This window comes from Accipiter gentilis, chromosome 29 (genome assembly GCF_929443795.1).
Source record: "Accipiter gentilis chromosome 29, bAccGen1.1, whole genome shotgun sequence".
NCBI lineage: Eukaryota > Metazoa > Chordata > Aves > Accipitriformes > Accipitridae > Astur > Astur gentilis.
Window position 1 is genome coordinate 11537831 of NC_064908.1, and position 21800 is coordinate 11559630.

General features: G+C 45.2%; 1 protein-coding gene across 1 annotated transcript; it reads right to left on the minus strand.

Annotated features, from left to right (window-relative positions):
• Positions 1 to 2429: 2429 nt before the first annotated feature.
• On the minus strand, positions 2430 to 19794 carry LOC126052187 (tumor necrosis factor ligand superfamily member 8-like). Its single transcript, XM_049832508.1, has 4 exons — positions 19600 to 19794; positions 12758 to 12803; positions 4136 to 4207; positions 2430 to 3585 (listed from the first exon to the last, which is right to left on the minus strand). Exons 1-4 carry the CDS (start codon positions 19792 to 19794, stop codon positions 3188 to 3190), a joined length of 711 nt encoding a protein of 236 aa, XP_049688465.1. The 3' UTR covers positions 2430 to 3187.
• Positions 19795 to 21800: the final 2006 nt, after the last annotated feature.

The following is a 21800-nucleotide window of genomic DNA, read 5'->3' on the forward strand; positions in this document are numbered from 1 at the left end:
GAGTTTGGGTTCAGGCCAATTTCACAGGGGGTAAAGTCTACTTGCAATCCTGGATTCAAAGTCTTCACGGCTTTGGCGAAGTTGAGATCCAACTCTGTAATCTCTGCTATTAAACTTGATCTGATTTTGGTTTACTGCCCCCGGGTGAGCTTGGATGGAAGTGTATTGCATTGACTTGACTTCAATTTAAGTCCCTATTAAAATTTTCTATAGCTATTAACAACAGCCGCAATTAAACCAATAACATGCCTTTTTTCCTATCAACCAAGATTACGAATAAAGGCATGTGTTAACTCTCATAGATGCTCCTCAGCTAAGCAGAAAGCAGTTTAAGAGTTCAACTTTTTCGGTGTCTGAGAAGGGCCAAGAAACCTCAACAGAGCAGACTTGCTTGTGAGATTGCTGATGCTTCCTGTTTCTGGTCAAGTTAGCAACAGAGCCTATGCACAGAAAGCCACACATTTGCCACATCTGAGAACAAGGGGAGGAATTTTCAAAATTTCTCCGTGACTTCAGTGCTTTCAGTAGTTCCCCCCCCGCCCCTTCTCATGGACTAAGCCCTGTGGTGGGGAACCAGAGCAGGGTCTGGAGGTCCGAGGTGCTCCTCAGAAGAGCGAGGACCCTCTTGCAGAAAAGCTCGTCTGCTGCAAACGGTGACGCTGAGACTGTGGGAATGGGTTGTTCCCCAAAGTCTGTTGCTGTTGATGCTGCTGAAAAGAATCAGCATTGTGCAAAGGATCAGCCTGGACTTTTTCTCTTTAGTACAGGATTGTTGTCAAAAATGACCTGCTTCAAAAAGCTACGAAATAAAAGAAGGAAAAATGATGAAACAGTGAAGGGACTTGGAGTCTGCCAGAAAGCGTGGAGGCTGCTGCTTGGCTCAGGGCCTTGTTACAGTGAAAGCTATTTAACGTTTTTATAACTGATGGCAAAATTGCATACTATGAATGAGCTCTTTTTATGGCTATAATTTATTCTTGTTTCTCAGAGGCAACAGAGTAGAGGCCAGATTGCTTTATCCTGTGGTATTAAAAAGCCTGGGGCTGAGAAGCTTAGCACTGCTTTGTCAGGATTTTCTCCATCTGGCAAAATGATAGAATAAAATCATCCTATGCAGAGAGCTGCTTTATTTTTTGAAAGAATGGGCTTTCTCTTTCAATTCAAAGCCTTCAGGAAAAGGTGCAGGGGGGGGGGGGGTAGTATGTGTGAGTAAATGCATATTTTCATTCATTAGTTGCCTTTTCTCTATTCAGGAGCTATGATTTCTGACTGCCAGGCTTGCTTAAACATCTCTGGGCATTAGTTGTGTGTATTCAGGTGGAGGCAGAGAGAAGTTAAAAACCCTGTTCAGAGACATGAGAGATTTATAGGGTCCAGAGGGGTGAGAAGATCCCAGTGGAGGTTACAAAGCCATAGGCAGGGTAAGCTGACTCTTACAAAAATACATTTCTTTTCTTTATGGGGAAAAGAAAGAAAGAAAACATGGATTTAGTTTTCTTCTTTTCTTTTTTTTTTTTCCCCCAACCATTAATAGCAAAAGGAATTTTTGTTTTCGTCAACGTTTATCAAGACAGAAAGCAGGTATCTCTAGCAATGACTCATATCAATTGCTTATCACCTTTTGAAAGTTTCTTGTGTATTTTGAAGTCACCTAGTCAATAGGACGAAACCTCACCAATACATATCATGAGTTTCTGGTGACATAACACAGGTAGCAAATTACTGCTATTAGGAGTATTTTGAGTGTGCTCACACAAACTAAGCTACATCAGCTGACAACATAAAGTAAGCTTGAATAATAAAACACTGGGTTTCTGAAGGCATAAACTAAATCTATGACTAAACATTTTGATGTGAACAGTTCACCAGGATCTAGTCATGTAAAGGAAAGAAGGTATATGTATGCAAGGGGAAAAACTCAAATACCAGTGAAAGTAGACCTTAGTGGCATCTCAGGGATGAAGGGAAAAGAGGAAAGAGCGAACTGGTACCAGTTTTTGTAACTTTTTGATCCCTTCCCTCCCCACACTGTAAGAATAAAATTTCAAATAAATGCCTGTGTTACTGCAATTCATAGAATAAGAGGGCCTGAGAGTACTCCTTTATCTGTCTTTATCTAAGCTTTCCAGTAAGCCAAAGAAGCTCAAATAACATCTGTCCTCTGGACTGCTCAAAGACCACAGCTCTCAGCTGAGGGCCTGGTCTGAAACTGTCTTTGGGAAAGTCTGGACCTCAGATCTAAATCTTGGGTTTTCAGAAAGTGCAGGCGTTAGAGGTGTATTTACACACCAGGGTGGTCTGGTGTCACGCAGGGTACTGTTAAATGGGCAGGGCAGGAATTGAGGAAAACGTATCGTAATGAACTTTGCTATGTGGCTAGATTTGCAACTAGATTACTATTTTAATATTTGTTATGAAAAGGTCTAGAAGCCTCAGGTGAGAACAGAGGCTGAGCACTGTGCATACACAAAGTCTCTTCCCCAAAAGGCTTAATATTTAAATAGAAAAGATGGATAAATAGTGAAAAGGAAGACACTTGGAAGTAAATTGCATAAAGTCCATAGCAGAATGCAGCACAGAAATATCCCGTAAGTCCCACATCTCCTATGTCCTGTCCCAGAGTTTTAGCTACCAGCCTGAGAGTCAATAATTTCATCATCTTTGCTTTCGTATGATCTATCCACAAACCTACTCCAGAGTTGTGGTTGCGTGCTCCAGTTGTAAAGAAAGCCTTGATTACAAGCTCTGACTGTCTGATTTTTGGAAAGACGACATCAAAATACTACTCCATAAAATTCAGTTAAAAAGCTTTCCCCATCTCCTGAGCACAGGCACCTTGCCAGCAGTCCATTAGCCAAAAAGTCTCGATATTGCGTATTCTTCCCATAATCTGGTTACCTTTTAATCTGTGCTTACATAGTATCGTTTTGAGGAACCATTGGCAGATCTGTGGGTTAAATTCTGGATAATCCAACAGCAATCCTACCCTGAGCCAAACCAGAGGAATCTGTCAGGTGTGGGTCTTGCAGTGTTTTAGGTTTCGTTCTGGGACACTCACAAAGTTCCTTGTTTACCCTAGTGATGAGGTAAGATAGGAAATTTAAAATAAGATATTGCCTAGTAAAAGCAGGCTACTGTTGTTCAGAGAAAGTTAAGTCTGGGCAGCAGTGGGAAGTCAGAGAGCTGCTCACATTTCATCGCTGTACCTCAAGACCCCAAGAACATTTTCATTGGGAAGAGAGATTTCATTCAAGAATTTAGGATGATTAAGTGTTACTGATATTCGGTCCTTCACATTCAGGTAAGTCAAATGGAGCTGGAACAAGGTCTTAAACGTCTTTTCTTGGCAAGTTTCTGATGCGCACCATGTGGATAATGTTTGCCTGTCGACTTTGTCATTTACAAGGAGCTCTATCTTGAGGTCAGTAGGGCTGTTTGAACAGTTGGGAAAATGAAAGTTCAAGTGGCAATAGATCAAGTAGAGGCCTTGTTTCCTTATCACCAGCTCTTCGCTCTTGCACTGGATGTCTTCACAAATACCCTTCTCGACCAAGCTCAGTTTTGAACTGTTTACTGGATTGGACACTAGAAAGGAAAGCAAACAAATTTTAAAATGAGCCGCTGAGCTCTAGTGACCTGAATTCAGCTCTATGTGACTGGCAGCAATGTATTTTGCGGTAAATGGAGATACGTGTTCTGTGGTTTTCCTGCAGGAAGCTCCAAGGCCCTGGCCAGGTGGCTGGGAGTTCCCGCATGGAAGTGAGGTGTTAAAAAGTTCCAAGGACTTACACAGCCCTTGGGAAACCCAAGACAGGGCGATGCAGTGACAATGTCCTTCTGCAATATTTGAAGGGAAATAATGGAGATGTATATTCATATGTTTGTGTGCAGAAGGTATCTCTTTATTTATTTTTTTCTTATCGAGTTTAAAAAAAAAAGTTTGATCAGATAGAAGGTTTACCAAACACACCCACATTTCAGGAAAGCTAAGGATTGTCTTCCTGTAAAAGGCCCACTTGGCCAAAAAACCTATTTGCCACTAAAACCAATTTGAATAACATGAACAGCCTGCTCTTCCCCCAGCTCTGCAATCTCTTTTTGCCAACTCTTGCCCTCCACTGAGCTCCCCACTGACCTCTCATGTACGCAGCGGCTCTCTTGGTCGGGACATTCTGTAGGATTCTTAAATAGTCTTCGGAGGTGTTCCCTGAAGGAAACAACAGATTAAGTGACCAGTCCTGATTTTTTCATACTGTAAAATGCTGTGAGCATTTGGCACCTCACTTATTTGCTAGACCCGCGCTATGGGCAAACTCCACAGCAGCAGCTCCAAAGCAACGAGCAGCAGCAGCAGCTAGAACCGCGGGTAGGAGAGCTGGTTCTCGCGCCTTGGCTGACCACGTCTGATCTGCACGGGGAATTCATAGCAGTGTAACTCGACTGGTAGATTTCTAACAGGCTAAAGCTCTGGCAGATGGCAGCTATCGGTCCAAGAAGCTGTACTTCTTATTCCCCCTCCTACAAATAGAAACCACATGCGGGTAAGCTTAACTTAAGCAAATTTCTTGTATGGGGCAATTACAGAAAGAAGCTTTCGAACGCTTCACCGGAGCGCAGTTTCCGAAGATGCCTCTCCGGGTGCTTCCGAAACGCCGCTCCGTTCTCTCACGGCTCCAACGCCACTGTCGCCAGGACTTCGGGGCAGGTCGCCGGCTACCCAGGCCCGACAGCGGCCGGCCCGCGGGGCCGGGACCGCGTTCTGCCGCCCCGCGCCTCCGCCGCCCCGCCGGCAGGGCAGGGCAGGGCCGGGCCGGGCCGCGCCCGCCGCCGGCACCGCGGCTCGGAGCGGAGGGCGGCGGCGCGGCCGGGAACGTCCCCGCACCCGAAGGGCCGGGCCGGGGAGGCGCCGGGGCTGCCCCGCCGCGGAGCGCCCGGCGGCGGCGGCTGCGCGGGGGCGGCCGGCTCCCTCCCGCGGCCGCCGCCGGGACTGCGGGCGGCGGGGGGGGCCGCGGGGCTCCGCCGTCCCGGCACCGCATCCCGGTGTCCCAGCCCCGGCGTCCCGGTGACCCGGCTCCGGCATCCCGGCACCGCGTCCCGGTGGCCCAGCTCCGGCATCCCGGACCCTGCGACCCAGCATCCCAGCTCCGGCATCCCGGCATCCCAACTCCTGCATCCCGGACCCTGCGTCCCAGCGTCCCAGCTCCGGCCTCCCGACTCCTGCGTCCCGGCATCCCAGCTCCCGCATCCCGGCACCGCGTCCCGGTGGCCCAGCTCCGGCATCCCGGACCCTGCGACCCAGCATCCCAGCTCCGGCATCCCGGCATCCCAACTCCTGCATCCCGGACCCTGCATCCCAGTGTCCCAGCTCCGGCCTCCCGACTCCTGCGTCCCGGCATCCCAGCTCCCGCATCCCGGCACCGCGTCCCGGTGGCCCAGCTCCGGCAACCCGGACCCTGCGACCCAGCATCCCAGCTCCTGCGTCCTGGACCCTGTATCCCAGCATCCCAGCTCCTGCATCCCGGACCCTGTACCCCACTGCTTCCCCTTGAATTTCACCTCCTTCCATCCACACTTCAGCTTCCTATCTGCTCTGCGTAAGCTTTTTCTCCTCTCGCCTTGCTAGGCATTCAGTGAATGGCACTGACTATTCCTCCTTTATTTTGTGACTGTATAGAGCAGAGTTTGTATTGCCCTGTACAGCCCGCTGGCGCATGGATACACAGACAAGATACAGATTTGGGAAAACAGTGGCCCTGCTGCAGCTCTGGAAGGGATGTGCACAGGAGCTCAGATGGGAGGCTGGGAATTTCCTGTGTCTTATTCTACAGCTGAATACCAGGAAAAAAGTATGAAGGAGTTTCAGTAAAGCCTTACCAAATCATACTCCCCTCTCCCAGGGTACAGTATTCCTGTGACTTGGTTTGTAAAATCCGTGTAAGAGTCACCCACCCTACAAGGGTGCCTGAGAGACCAGTTAATACACAAAACTAATTTCTACTAAATCTTGATGTTAATCCATGACATCAGATGATGTATTTCTTGTTCCTTACATGAACAAGAAGGAGTCTACTAAATGCAGAGTGAGACAAGGACCTCAAGTTACATAGGGTTCCTGAAACTAAGGGTGCAAAAAAGAGATTCGAATCTCCAGACCCTTGCAGTATCTGCATGGCCTGATTTCTAAGAGGTACTTGGTCAGAAGGATGGATAAATCAGGGAGAAGCTGGTGCCACACACAAGTCCTCCTGGTTGGCGGTTTGTAACGTTGCACCCTTTGCACTCACTTTTGGAGAAGGAGGCTGTGACTGCCTTGAAAGAATCACAATCTTTCTCTGATTTCAGTAGTTTAAACAGTTTTGAGGGAAGCAGGTGCTCACTGCGCTCCAAGAATGAGTAAGTCAGTCATGTATCAAAGTCCCTTGGCCGCACTGGAAATCCCCAAAGAAAAAACCAAGCCTGCTTTCCTGGTGTTAGTCATGTCAATATAGTGTTTTAGTGAGTGAACAGACACTACAGAGATGTGGAGATACGGCATAGGATAGGAGAAAACCCTTCTGGCCCTTACTTCAAACTAAAGCTGTTAACAGTGGTAGCAACAGTCTCTGGGTAATGCAGTCATCACCTTGAGCCCACTCGCATTACAAGTGTCCTGCAAAAAGGGAGACTATTTTTACAGAAACTCGGTGGCATGTAGGGGGTTTACCTTATAAAGCAGAAAATCCCCTGCTCCTCAAGCCGACTTCGGAAGCTGCAGCCCTGCAACATCTACTAAGCAAGCAAAATGCTGTACCTGCACACAAACAGCCTGGTGCTGCCAGGAGCCCGATCAGCCACGAGCTGTCTCAGGATATTCATGGGATCTCTCAGGATCTACCCCTCACTGACTTAGCTGTACTTTGCATTTCCAAAGCTGTACTTTTATTGATGTCAGCAAGTTTTGGTTTACACCATTTATTTGGTGACATCAGCTGTGTTTCTGAGAAGGCAAGTTATGGAAAAAAAATTGTTTTATAGAGACATTTCCGGTTTTCAGTCTGCTGAGGCAGCTTATAACTCTTTTCTAGTTTTATTTCTCAGGTTAATTCTTTTATCTGAAACACTTCAGCACAAGCCAGGATAGACTGAAATTACTAGAGTTTCAGGACTGATCGATGGATATGTTCAATCACATCGCCTAATTGGCTTTGCACTAGTAACAGTGTAACTCAGAAGTAATCCCACTGAAGTCAATAGGATTATATGAGTTTAAAAATACTGTGAGAAGGAGGAAAAGCAAAGCCACATTTGGGACTAAGTACCAAGGAGACCACACTGGTTTCATCAACTGCTCTGATGCACGGATGCTGTAGATCAGGCTGCTTTAAGGAAGCCCGCTGATAAGGAAGGAGCCTTAGCAGGAGGCCACTTAGGCTATTTTGTCCTAAAGAAGCTATGAGGAGATAATTCACTTTTGTTTTCCTGACCCTTTTTACCATAGGATGAGCATCCGGAGGGTGCAGCCCTGAGGAAAAGGGCCAGAGCTTTCCATGAGCTTAAGGAAGCTTTTCCCTACCGAGCCTAAGGGGACGCACCACAGGACTGTGACATGGGACTCAGAGGACCTGCAGCCTTACTGACACTCCCATGATTTCCACCTGCGGTGCAAAACAGAAAGAATCTCATCAAAACACAAGAGGCCCCTCTCCAGCCAGGAGGAACCCAAGGGCTGCAGGACACGTGGACATATGGGCTGCTGCCAGCCAGGTCCAAGGAGATGTGGCTCTGCCCGGGGAGCTCTCCTCACTGCTGGCTGCCTCAGTTTCCTCACCTCTGAGATGGGTTTAATGGGAGCACAGACAAAGGGCAGTGAAACCAAGGGCTGAAAGTGGCATGCCAAAATGCAAAGTATTGCTATCAGACACAAAATGCCCCTCAAATGGGATCTCTGGAGCTTGTCCTAGTACTGGTCACCTCTTAGAGTGAGATTCCTCTCCAGTGCATATGGCATTGCAGCTAGCTGGAGGCTGAGCGTGGACAGGCACAAGAGCAGGTCAAAAACCTGAACTTACTTTACAAAGTAAAGAAGTACGGGCAGGCAACAAACAGCTTTCAGTTCCTCTGTACCCCCCACCAATTTAATTGCTTATAAAATTAGGCAAGGTGATTTCATACATCTCTGTCAGCATGCTAGAGTGAGCAGAACTTGCCTAATTTTGTTGCTCAGAAGCTGCCATCTGAAGTCCCCGCAGCTATCTTTAACTCTCTCCTTCCCGTTAAGTGTCCCGCAAACAGCTGCCAGCTGGCACTGACGGACTGTCCCCACCGAGTGATGCTGTGACAAGTGCTAGCCGGGCGACGTCCTCTCCTGGGCTCAGTGGCGGAGCCGGGCTCTGCTCGTGGCTGTGCCTGTCACACATGCACCGAGTGCCTTTGGTCCTCAAGAGCCCAAGGACTGTCACTCTGCTCCTGTGCATTGGAAGGGGACTGAACTCAGCTGCCAATTTCACCTCCTTCCAAAAATGTAAACTTCAGAAGTATCCCTTTTTTTCTCCAAGTTTAGGAAGAACCTCTTACAAACTCATCACTGCACACCTGACTACTGCAAAACTTGGAGACTTTAAGGCCAAAACTATTCAAGTCTCTAGCCTGCTCATCAGCATAGCATAGGTCACATAATTTCTTGAGCTATTCATCTATCTATCTGTCTATCTATATATACATATATTCATCTATAACTTACATTTTAAGTATTGGGAGACCTAACATTCAGCATTTTGTAGCAATACCAATCATCTCGTTATCAATTAAATAAGCAACCAGCCCCCGTTATGACTAACTGAAATCTGTCTAGCTGCAGTTTCCTCCGGATGCTTGCCTAGGATGGTGCCTGTGCATTTTTCTAGCATTTGCAAGCCCAGACTTGTCAAACTTTTCCAGCTGAGAAACACAGCTCATCTGCCCTGACCTCCCAAGAGCGGACAGCACCTTACACAGTTTCACATATATGCACACAGACACGTACATGTAGTGAAGTGAGAAGGCAAAAATCTACACCGTCTAAATGTGAAATATCCATTTCTGAAGAATCCACCCTCATGGGATTTGTGACTAACAAATTTTCATTAGCAATTTCGTAAGCAATTTCATTAGTGTTGCTTGCACTGGGACAGTTCCAGGCTGAAAGAGACCAGATTTAGTTGCAGAGGGCCAAATTGCACTTAGAGATATTGCCCCAAATCTGGAAAGGCTTGTTTGCTTCACTGGCTTCAGCCTGATTTGCTCTAGGGTAGCAAGGATGTGTACGTCACCTGTATTATATTAATTTATCGGAGCCAGTTTTTTATTTGGGAACCTATTTCCCATTGAAACTGTGAATGGGGTGCTAGATTTCCTCTCCTGGTCTATCCATCAACTGCTAATGGATCTTACTGCCAGACAAAAATATCTATAAATAGTGTGCATGCGTATGTAACTGCAGGTTTTTCCTTTTATAAATGAGAAAAGATTTTGGTATCATGTCTTTGCAGTTCAAAATAACAACAAAAGCCATCAGTCCGGTATTACAACATTTATGGGGAAACAAGGCTCGGAGAGGACAGCAAGGAGATGATGAGGGCTGAACCTTTCCAGACGTTGGCAAGTCATAAATTTCTCTGTGACTTAGTTTTTCCCTCTAAAAAATGAACTTAACAATAATACCTCTCTGGCCCATATTAATATATATGATTTGATATTTATGAAATGTGGATGAGTTTCCACAGAGAAATACTTCTACAGAAAGACTATTTCATAAACATTTAGTTCATGATGAATGTAACTCTTTCCCTCTGTTGCTCAGGTACTCCACTGACAATGGCACAGAGGATTTGGGGAGACCGATATCGTTTTTCACACAAACATTTAATTAGCTGACATTGCATTGCTCTCAGCTACTGCTTGTGGATTCCTGCAAACACATCCATTGAAGACTGACAGCTGAGTCAGGGACATAAACCTTCTATAAATCTGCTTTAGTGCCCACTGGTGTTTAGCTAATAATAGAACATAATCTCATTGGAAATCTAAATGAAATCATCGTGGTTTTCCTGCTTTAATATTACAAAATTAATTCTGAAATGCAGCTGTGTCTGGAGCACTGTCCATTTGCATTACAATACAGTCTCTGCCTGAGTGAACCCCAGCTGTTTGCACTAGCACAGTCCTGCATCCCCCACTAGCATCTTCAAGACATTTTGCACAAGTAGATGCCGATAGAGGGCTGGAGCAAGGCTGAGCACCCGGCTGGCAACTTGGCAATGCTAATTTTTTGCTTGCCTGCCCATTTTTAAAATGCAGGGCTTCAAACCCTGGTTTGAACAAGGCGGGTACAAAATACATCCAAATTACACTATCAACTTCTGGGTTGCCTGAGAGGCAGACACGGATCCAAATCTAAATCCACAGCAACTTCAGCCTCACCACAGTCCCCATCTGGCAATGTTTCTTACACTTCGGTTTCTTGCTGCTCTGCAGCTGCTGGATGGGACCTTGCAGCGGTCGCCACAACTCCCTGCTTAGAAGTCAGCAAGCGATGCCTGGCAGCATATGAGAGAGCTCCCTGCAGAGGGGGCCTCAGTAAATGACCCACTGGGATATATTAATCAATTAGCCCTGCTTTATGCATTTTAAGAGAAAAATAAAAGGCCATTGTAATTCGCTCACACTTTAATGCTCTATTACCCTGCCAGAGACATACAATAGAGACTGATAGGCAATGAGGGGTAGGCTGACAGAGCACTTACACCCATCGCAAACAGCTTTCAACAAGTCCTCCTGCCTTGTGGGGTTTCTCTATCATTCCCTCCTTTGTCTTTCACTAATGGCATCATCTCGGATTTAGCAGCAGAATTCAGAGCAAGACAGCAAGACCCTGTAATTGATATTGACCCAAAGACAGAAAGGTTTCTGGCTAATGAAACGGCATCTCGTACATTCCTGGAGACAGCGCTTTCCTCCTGCCTGGCACCTCCCAGTTAGTGATGAGGAGAAAAAGCAATTGGCACAGGTTGCCTGAGTTGAAATAAATAAATACATACATATATATATATTGCAATGCATTTGTGAATTAGTGACACCTCTCCTCCCTGCACAGGGTGGCTCGTGCTTTGCTTTGAAAAATGCTGACCTACAGATAGAGTCTCTGTGGTTTCTCCTCTGTCAGTCACTAGACTCCACACTGACGGCATTCACTACCTCTTCCTAACTGGTGGTAAAACTCAGCCATGAAAACCAGCACAGTTGTGATGATTTCTCTGAGGTTATGGTGGTTTACAAGCGCAGAGGTTCTGCTCTGGGGCCCTACCGCCTTTGCAGCCGCTGGGGACTCTATATTGTCACTGGGGATTGTGGGCAGCAAGGCTGATGCTTTCCAGCCCACTGGGTTTGCAAAGCTCCTTTTTGGGCACCTTTTGGGATGCACTGGATTGGGGCTGTGATGTGACTGTCCAAATGCCCTTATTCAAATCTGCTTGTATGTTCAGACCCTGCTTTATTTCTGAGGAACTTCAGGTACAAAATAGAACACTGTAAGACTTAAGAAAGACTTAAAAATACTTAAGGAGCTACGTAGATTGATAGAGAGAAAGAAATATGTGCTTAGGATGTCCTAGGGACATCCTAAAGGGGAAAGAAAATCCTTCCAGGTTACAGGAATTTTAAAACATAAAAAATGATGGTCAGGCAAGATGTGAAGTTCTCAGGATGCAGGGACTACTTTGAGACTTGTGGGCTATGAAACAAGCCCAATATGGAAGGGTCCTGCATTCAAAACTTATCTAAGGTAGAGTATGCATCGCCCAAATGCTGCATTATGTCACCTGTGTGCAAAACCACAGCTGCAGGAAAGATGGTTACATGATTAGGACTCTCTGGACCTTGAACTTCAATTACTTCTATTTCCCATTCTGCCACAGCTTCTAGATGAACACTGTGCTTTGTTTTTCCCATCTGTAGAGTGAGAGGCAATGGTATCTCCTATCCTCCACAACTTGTATTTGCAAGAAGTCAAAATACTTGGTGCTAAGGGCTGTATAACCAGGGAGGCAAAGTCAATGAAATAAACAGTGCTTCTCCTGATTTACACTAAGGAAAAGCAGAATCTTGGTACCCTGTCTCTGCTAGTCTAGCTGGACAGTTTTTTCCTATTTTGGGTTCCCTGTGCTCATACTCTGCCTGTTTTAATTCCTTGCTTTGTGCCTCTTGCTGCTGTTCTCCACTTGTGCCTTGTAGACCTACCCATTCCCTCCTCCCTTTTCCCTACAAACCAGTAAGAAACACATGACTGGTCTAGGCCAGAGGAGTACAGGAGGAGTTTCAGTTGTTTTGAAATATGTACCAACACATTTGTACCCATGCCTTGTGAAGACGGGGATGTTACGCCCACACATGCAAGAGCCAGACCTTAAAATAAGACCTAATAGTCAGACTGATGTTCACATCCTCTGGCAAAACGGCTCTCTTGCAAAGACACCTCCGGGCACATTCAGACATACTTGTTATTTCCTTAGCCATGCACTGGTTTCCGGAGGTGTAACCGAGTAATTTGAAAGCTTTTTTCTTCTTCTTCTTCTTCTTCTTCTTTTTTTTTTTTTTTTTTTTCTGTTTTCCCACTACCTTGGCTTTTCACCAAGAAGAGACTTTAGGGGAAATGTTAAGATGTGCACAATTGGCTTATTTGTGATCCTGGGCAATATTTGCATTGCAGATGAAACAAATCACATGTATTATTTAGGTGTCTTACCTGTTGTGATAGGTTTTGCAATGCCCTCCATGGCGGGATCAGCTGCCTAAAAGAGAAGCAAGAGAAGGGATGGTTATTCTGGGAGCAGGGCATATACATGTTCAAGTACAACCCTGCTTTAAAAGTATATCTTCAAAGTTTCTATTGCATGCTGTGAAGGCAACACAGAGCCTGTTGTGCAGGGAGACAGTGCCAGGCGCTACAGAGCGTATGGCTCCTATAGAGCCTCAGAGGTCAGTGAGAGATTGCTGAGGAGCAAACAGCTCTCTGCACTCATCCAGATACCATCCTCAGTCATCCCTCATCACATCCTGTTTTTTTCTAACATAGAAAAATCTACATTTCTGACACAGCCAGGAATCCTCTCAGTGTGGTAAGAAAAGTGTGTGGTTTTTGTTGGGGCTGTTTTGGAAGCACAAGCCCTGAAAACCTCACTCGGTGGCTCGCAAAGCTTGGAGAGGGTAGGACAGAGTGGGACTGGGCATCCCTGAGAGCCAGTGTCTGACCCGGGGAGGCCAGTAGCTGGATGAAAATAAAAGCTGTAGAGCCCCAACACAGGTCTGAGAGTGGCAGTGTTGTCCTGCTTCACATCTCCTCCTACTTCTTGCTGGGACGTAAGCGCAAGGGTCAAAATGGCATGAGAAACGGTCCTCAATTATCATGGCCTGAGAACTTCTCAGGAAACAAACTTCAAGTGTGAAATATGGTAGGCTTCATCTTGCTTCTGTTTTATCACACCTCTCTGCCATCCAAATACACAGCCCTGAAGCCTGTGCTTGCTTGTAGATTACTTCCACACAAGTAAAGTCACTGACAGCTCATAAACATCCAGCAAGGATGGATGCCCAAACATGCCCTCAAGGAGCAAAGAAATTCTCCCAACAGCTGAGGAAAGACACTGAGAGTGCCTCAGTTCTTGAAACTCTGTGTCATGTCCCTTCACTTACACACACCGGGCAGTCCCGCAATGATTTCAGTATCAGGGAGTAGGTTTTGCTCAGGCTAGCCTAAAGCAGCTCCTCTTAGCTGGATGCCAATTACCTGGGCTAATTGTGCAGGCTAGCCAGGCCAGATCCAATTTAGAATAGAATCATAGAATATCTGGAATTAGAAGGGTCCCATAAGGTTCACCGAGTCCAACTCTCTGCTCCTCACAGGACTACCTAAAACTCAACTATATGACTAAGAGCATCATCCAGATGCTCCTTGAACTCTGACAGGCTGCTGTGACCACTTCCCTGGGGAGCCTGTTCCAGTGACCAACCAGGATGTCCAAGAAGAAGAAAGTTGGGAAGCTGGTACCAGCTTTAGCAGAACATCTAATATTTCCTGCAAGAAATGAGGCACACCATGCGTGTAGTGGGAGACAACTTCATCCACAGTGGTCTTAAAACATAAACACTTCATTTCTGTGTGTAAATAGGATAATGTGTGCTGTGGGGAGAAGGAAGATTGTTGGGGAGTGAGAGAAGTTATGTTGTATCTGTTTGTGGTATTTAATGTTCTAGCCTTAAATGTTTAAGAATACTTTTAATTAGACTTTGGCCTAACGAGACCATGTTTTCAACCATGGCTAAAGTGCAGAACTGCATCTGCTCCCAGCGAAGCAATGTTATGCTTTGGTCTAATGCCAAATGCTGTGTCCTGCATGCAGGTGGCACAGGTGCTTCATAATTTGGGTATCTGTAACATATGATTTGTTCATTTTCTCTCCCCAAACCTATGTAAAACAGGGGAGAAGTTCTCTGTTGAGAGAGTATTTCTCCAGGTGATCTTCCTAAGCTGTACAGAAAGGCTGCTGGGTTAGAAGAATGTAGAGCTGTAGTTTGAAAACCCCAGGCATTTCCAAGTTTTTTGGTCCCCTGCACAACACCTTCCCTTGCAAACTCTCATGGATCCTATGCACCCATATTATAAAATGTGGGACTGAGAACAGTCTTGGCTGAAAATCCTCCCAAGGACCACCTGCCAGAGCCTCTTAGCTCCCATCTTGGACCCTTGCCCTGGGCTGTCCCTCTCACACGCACTCAGGACACAGGGAAGAATTATTTTTCAATGCAATGTATGAGTGTTTCTGCCCTCTGCGGAGAATTAAAGGCATTTTAACATGAGGCAAAAGGGATGCTTTGTCCCCAGCTAGATTACGCTAAATGAAATCAGGCAGCAGATCCACTGCCACCTGTAGAGAAGTGTTTTGTAAAGTGACTGAGACATTTTCATCAGTGAGGGGTTCAGCTTGCAGCCCTCCCTTGAAGATGGCATGCAGGACAAGGCTGATGGCTAGCAGCTTCCTTTGCAGTCAGGGCAACAGAAACAAAATTAAAATGTACTAATGTTTTGTGTTCTCACCTGGGAAGTCTCCCAGTGGGTAAAAACAGCAGATACTAATGCAATCTATTTTAGTGACAATTGAGTAGATATTCAACTAAAACATCAGAGCTTGCTTTGAAATATTACTGGCATCACTTCTTTCTTTTCTAATAGCAAAAATATTGCACGTAATGCTGTAATTTGGAATGCACAGAGCAACACAGTAGGAGCCCAAACAGATTAAATTCTACAGTGCCAGCTCAGGAAGTATTCATGACAATGAATTTCACCCTGTCTGGAGTGATCCGGGTGCTGATGATGAAGGATCTCAGTCTCTACTCAGCAAGCAGAATAATTTGGGTTTGCTTCATTAGAGAAAATGATAATGAGGTGCCAGTGAAATTCATTTCTTCCTTCTTTCCCTTAATCATTTTACAAGAATTTTTCCCAGTCTAAGACAGACTGGTGCTGCTAGCGGGTCATTCTAATGTGCCAGAACTGATGATTCATTTAACCAGAGGTCTCTGAAGTGTGTTATCTGCCTCTAGAAAGTCCAGGAGAACACACCTCCAAACCACAGTCCCCCAGAAATTGGCCTGGGGTCAGCTTAACTAGGCCCAGGGCTCTTCCAAGAGTATGTCCACACAGCAGCTCTGCAGGGAAAAGCTCTTCAGCCTGCTGCCCTTGAAGGAAGTTTTGCCATTTGAAAAAAAGCCTCAAGGCTCTCCCGTGTTTCTGCTCAGCCTCAAACCATCATTATCTGTCTCTGGCTGAGGGGAAGGAAGGCCATGGCACTTTAGGTAGGTGGCCCTGAGATGCAGAGGGGCAAAGGTAGAAATGAGACATGAAGACTCCAGAAAGCGGAGTGCCATCTCCACAGCTGATCTGATAATGAGCATCAAAGGAAACAGAGTCCCGTGTGAAATTCAGTTTTTCCGGCACTGACAAAACCTATTAAAGTGACACCTCTAGACAGCAGGTGAATGTTACTGGACAGAATACCGATGGCAAGAGTTGGAACAGTGCAGTTTTCTTTTAAAATGACTCAGTTGTTTTCCTGTGGTGTTCAACAAGTGGGAAATCTGCTTTCAGGGAAAATTTTCAGTGTTGGGTTTTTGGGTTTTTTTTAAATTATTGTCAGGATTGTCCACCAGAGGGGGCCAATAGGCACCGATTGGGTCAGCTTGTGGCAAGGTTATTTTTAAGCAGACATAAATCACCAAATAGACAGTGCAGGACCGTGCTAGGTGCTGCAGGAGCAATTTTTGGTTACAGCAGCCCCACTGCTAAAGGGGGGTTACATTTTTCACTCCAGCAGCCTTGAAGACTAGAGCAGCGAATATAAATAACTGCACTGACTTTTAGCATTTGTCACCCTCGTGCCTTAATGGTGGTGAAATATTTGCCCACACAGTTTCTAGGTTAAAAATGTGAAGTCTACAAAATCCAGAGCAGTGACGGACTGTCCCAGATTACAGACTTAGGACATTCACACAGAATTCGGTCACAAAGCTGGGTGGCCTAGGTGTCTGCTACAGCATACCTTGCAGTATAATGTAAGAATTGCTACGGTCTGTGTGTCTTAAAATTACATTTGTCTAGTCCTTTCTGTCCCATACTCTTTCACTGATTTTACATGTGTCTCTCCATATACATGAATATCTACATAGATGTGTATTTATACATATAACCATCAGCAGTGAAATGCAGCAGGCAGAAGGGTAGAGATTTTAGCACTTGTATAACAGTGTTAAGAAAAATTAAGGCTACAGACCACCATCCAGCGGCTATTCTTATTCCAGAGAAAAATAAAGTCACTTGTGAAAGATCGAGACAAGTGAATAGCCTGAAGCCAAGCATTTCTGCAGATGAAAGCTCAAGAAATAAACTGACTTTAGCACTGCACGTAGTTAGTTCCAAAAAACGACACTTCCCAGGTCTGACACTAATGTGCTGTGCCACCCTTCTTGAAAACAAGGCATAAAGGAAATTTCCTGGGGTGTTGGAAAATACAGGGCGGGGGGATAATGAGTATTAGAAATGCTGTTAGATTCAGAGAAGTGGCTTTGGAAGCATAGTTGCTTTTTTGTTTTGGTTTTCTTGTTTGATTTCTAGAGCATCTAGATTTTGGGTGATGCAGATGCCTTTTTTCTACACAGTTTGATTTTCCCTTTCCAATTCATCTTCTTTCATCTTAAACCAAGCAACTGTAAATTCATCAAAACAAAGACAAGCAGCCAACTTCCATGTACCTGCAATGGGGCTAGGGGACTGTGGGATCTGCTTGCCACCAGAAGCCTCCTCTTAATGCAGTGGTACCCAAGGCATAGGTCACAAGGCCTGCATTGTCCCTCTAACACTCCTTTGAACAGAGGAAAATAGAAGGTCCAATCTCAGCTTAGCATAGGGAGGGCATAAAGTTGCCACCATTGCCCCTGTGGTCAAGGACTACTCAACATAATCCAGGTGACAACATCTGGAGAGAAAACCAGATCTTCCCAAGAGGCCGATCACACAAAATGTTGGTCATCTCCTCAGAAGTTACAAGGAAAATAATTAAGCCAATTGATGATGCTCTAATCCTTACAGCAACAGGACTCAATATCCACAGAACTCCAAGAACCCCCCCAGACCCCCTGTCCTGGAGCTGCTGAAGTCAACATTACAAGATGCTCATCCCAACCTTAATTGTATTTACCAAAGGAGTTTGTGCCTAGCCTTACGCTGACAGTGTGACCATGAGCTAAAGTGTTTTTGGAGCAAGCCCTGGAGTTTCTTGAGGAACCTGTCTCACAGAATCATCGCTTGTTCCCTGGTCTGGAAATTCAAGACCAGTCAGGGGTGGAGAATGACTATGCTGCTTCTGAACTTGGGGTCTTTCAGGTCCCTGAGAGGAAGAACACAAGTTACGCTTTTACTGCCAAATTCCTCTCACAGCATAAAATTGCTGCTCGATTTTATTTGTGTTTCTCACACACCTCAGCTTCCTACTTTCTCCTTCAGCCAAGCTCATTTCCAAAGCAGCTGCAATAATGTCATTACTCTTTTAAATGAAAACCTTGACTCTTTCAGTAATATTGTTCCTCTGGCAACTAGTGTAACTGCGTTTATCCTCATGGAGAGGTAATTTAATGCTTACTTTCATAATAAGTACAAATGAAAGCCTCATTATATAGGAAAGCTGTGGCAATTCTGTAATTACCCAGGCTGTTATTTTAAAGATCTCCCTTAATGTCCCACTATTTATCACTTGAAAACCGCCATGTCTCATTCTAACTGTGCCCAAACTGCTTCTCTTTTGGAAGAATGCTGATTTCAGGTAAATGACTCCTCTCTGGTGCAACTTAAAGGAGTATCAGTCAAGCCTTCATGGTTTAATTTCTGTGTAATGTGCATACACAGACACACAAATTGCACGGGGTAAATTTAGTAAGAGAAAATACTAAGCTGAAAGATCATATCTGGTTTTCCATGGCCAACTTCCTCCAGCTGCCCCACACTGGTACTTTTATTCTATGAATAGTGGTGGAGATACTTCAGCACTTAGATTTTTGCAATAATATTTCAAAGCCTGTAAAAATTCTAACCTGGCATTTTACCCTGGCGAAGTTCATGGCAATGTTCCTGGTCAGATTAGAAATGCACTTTTTATATTCACAACCACCTGTACCTCTGCCCTGGCTGTAACTGTCTCACTGATTCCCCATTCAGCCCCAGATTCACTTGAGAGCAATTATCTTTATTTTAAGAAGAAAAAAATGTCTGTAGGCAGAAGGAACAGTTGTTTTTGTGAGACCTCCTCACTTAAAATGTCTGTAAGGCAGAGGGAACGGTTGTTTTTATGAGACCTTGCCTCACTCACATCCTCAGTCATCCTTGCTATAGCTCTACTTTTGCATTAAAAATCACAGCCAAGAACAGGACTGACACAAAAGAGAGCAGCAGTGAGCTACTTTGCCCTCATCCACTGCTCTAGGTAGTTTGAGAGAGCTCTGCTTCACCACATCACGGTGCATCCCAACAGACAGCACCACACTGTCACACAGAGAGACGCCTTGTGTTACATCCATTACTGAAATTTGTCATTATTTCAGAGGAACACATGTAGACACTACCAGACCATCTCAGACAGTGGTCACTCTCCAAAGAAGCAACAGGAGACATATGTAAAACCAGGCAGTAGACACTGAGGCACTGATCTATCTTCTCTCCACCTCTCCTCCTAACTAGGCAGGGCAGAGGGTGGCTTGTGTCTTGGATTATGAGCTTTCCACTTCCACTTACAGAGTAGAAATTGCATGCTAGAAATTAATGCTGCCCATGGAGTAAGGTCTTCATTTTTTTTGAAAGTTCTTTTCTCTCCCTTTTTGTTTCATCTTTCTCTCCCCTAATTCATGTGGGTGCATTTATAACAGGAGGCAGCGACTGTTTTTCTGGCCACAGAAAAATTTTTGAAAAGCAGTAGGTTAAAAGAAAGAAAGAAAGAAAGAAAGAAAGAAAAGAGACAATTAATAAAGTAAGAAATTTCTTACCGTTCTCTGAACAACTAAGACCATGATGGTGGCTAATGCAAAGACGAGTAACACAACAAGGGTAGCGATGGTGAAATACAAACTTGTTTTGTTAGTGGCTCCAAGCCTCCTTGAAACGGTGTCTTCATTCTCATGCATGGCTGATTCATGAGAGTCCTTAACCTGAAAAAGTGTTTGCTCTTGTGCCGAGCACATTCTTATATAGCTCTCAGGGTACTGCTCTGTATCTCTGCTTGATCAGGTTCAAGCTGCAGCCCATCTCTGTTCCTGGCAGGATTTTCCCCCTTCATCCTGGCTCATGTGATCTGGAAAAAAAACTTCATCACTTGTAGTACAAAGAAAGAGGGACCTGGGGGCGTGAAGCAGGACGCAGCTGTGAAGAGGGGAAGGAGCTTCATGTTCTTGATCAGGGATTTCGCGACGACAGTCTTGTATGCTGCATCAGAGGTTTCTGATGTCAGAAGGTGAATAGTTACCAAGATCAGTCCCCCCCTTCCACCTCCACCCCCCGCCACTGGCTTTCTGTGAAATGGAGAGCTATGCAAATTCTGTTTCATTTTATACGCAGTGCAGCTACAGTTTGGTACAGTAAATCACCCCAGAGCTCTGCCTTCCTGTTGCACAGAGTAACCTCTTCTTGTTCCCAGTAGCATCCCAGGGCTGCGATCTCCAGAGCTCTGTGTTCAGAGCTGACCTAAGCTTGGAGTTTGATGACTGTTGCTTTTGCCTGTGAAGGTCTGGAGATATTGGGTGAGATTTTAATTGAAATATTTCAATGTGTCAGGAAGACATCTTTGATGCAGGATACAAGTTCTAGGCAGAGGCATAGAAAGAAACCAAAGCAGCTGAAAGCATGATGTTAGGATGTGCCCATGAGTGTCTGTATTCACCTCCCTGCCCTGGCTTATTTGCAGCTAGCAAATTAATGCTCATTTCTATCCTGTCCACAAGCCTCTCCTCTGACCTAGCCTGGGACTATCACCCAGCCATGGGGCTTCTCACAGAACTCAAATGAGATTTCTTTAATGGGAAACATTCTTACTTCATTCCAGTGTGGAAGGACCAGTCATTTCTCACCCTGCATTTTTTGTGTGAGATGACTCCTCGCTTTCTGGCCAGTCCAACTCAAAAGACACTTGGGTGTTTCCGAAAATTTTCACAGTTAGATGTGTGTCCTCTTTTGATTTGTATCTATGCAAGCCAGTTAACTCATGTAACATGATCAAAAAGACTAGAAGTGTTATTTCTCAGCTATTTCCAGTTCAGTAATACAAGGACATCAGAGAGGCCAAACAGGATCTTACCAATGATCCATCTAGCTCAACATCTTGCCTTCAGTAGAGGGCAACAAGGGATGCCCTGGGAAGAATATCAGAACAGAAAAAGGAGGTATTTATTGAGTATAATTCTCCAGTTTCCTCTGATTTGGGCTTGTGGGACTCCTAAACTGGAGATAGTACCTTTCTTTTTTAATCCAATTCTTCTTTACACCTGTGACATTATAGAGTCCTGGCATCTTACTATTATTACTACTATCTTTAATAAAGATGAAGCACAGCACTACAAAGGCTTCTATAGATTTCCAAAGTAGTGTTTTCAGAGCATCTCTTATCACCGTGGAAACAGGCACAATCCATTTTAAGCAGAGACAGAGGGAAGCAGCCTCCTCTCCTTAAGGATGAGACAATAGTTTCACTTGGTCAGGCCTTCCTCAGGAAATCTGTCACTCAGGCCTGACAGGTTGCATGATGTGGATCCTCATCCACTGGGTCCTGCCTAGCGGATGCAAAATTTCTGGATAGCTGCTAGCAGCAGTTGTTCTCACTCACCCTGGTTTGTAGTGGAAATTAATCTTGATTTGCAAGGGAAAGATGTACACAGTATTACCTGTGAAAGTTCATTCATCCCCTTAAAGCAGCCAGTCCTGCAGAGCAGCAAACCCACCCTTTGGGAAGCAGAACATGGAGACCCCCTAACATCAACCCTCCTCAACAATGTGACAATTCTGAAATGTGGGAAAATCCAAATTACAAAGATCTTGCAGTGACTGGCAGCAGCTCCTATTCTTGAAAAGGCAGTTCCGCACCTCTTGCGCATGGCTGAGTAGACACATACCTTGCCAAAGAAGATGATTTCAAGCGAATAATGGTGGTGTAGTTTTAAGGATGTCACAGCATGTTTGGTGTCACGAGGAGGGCACG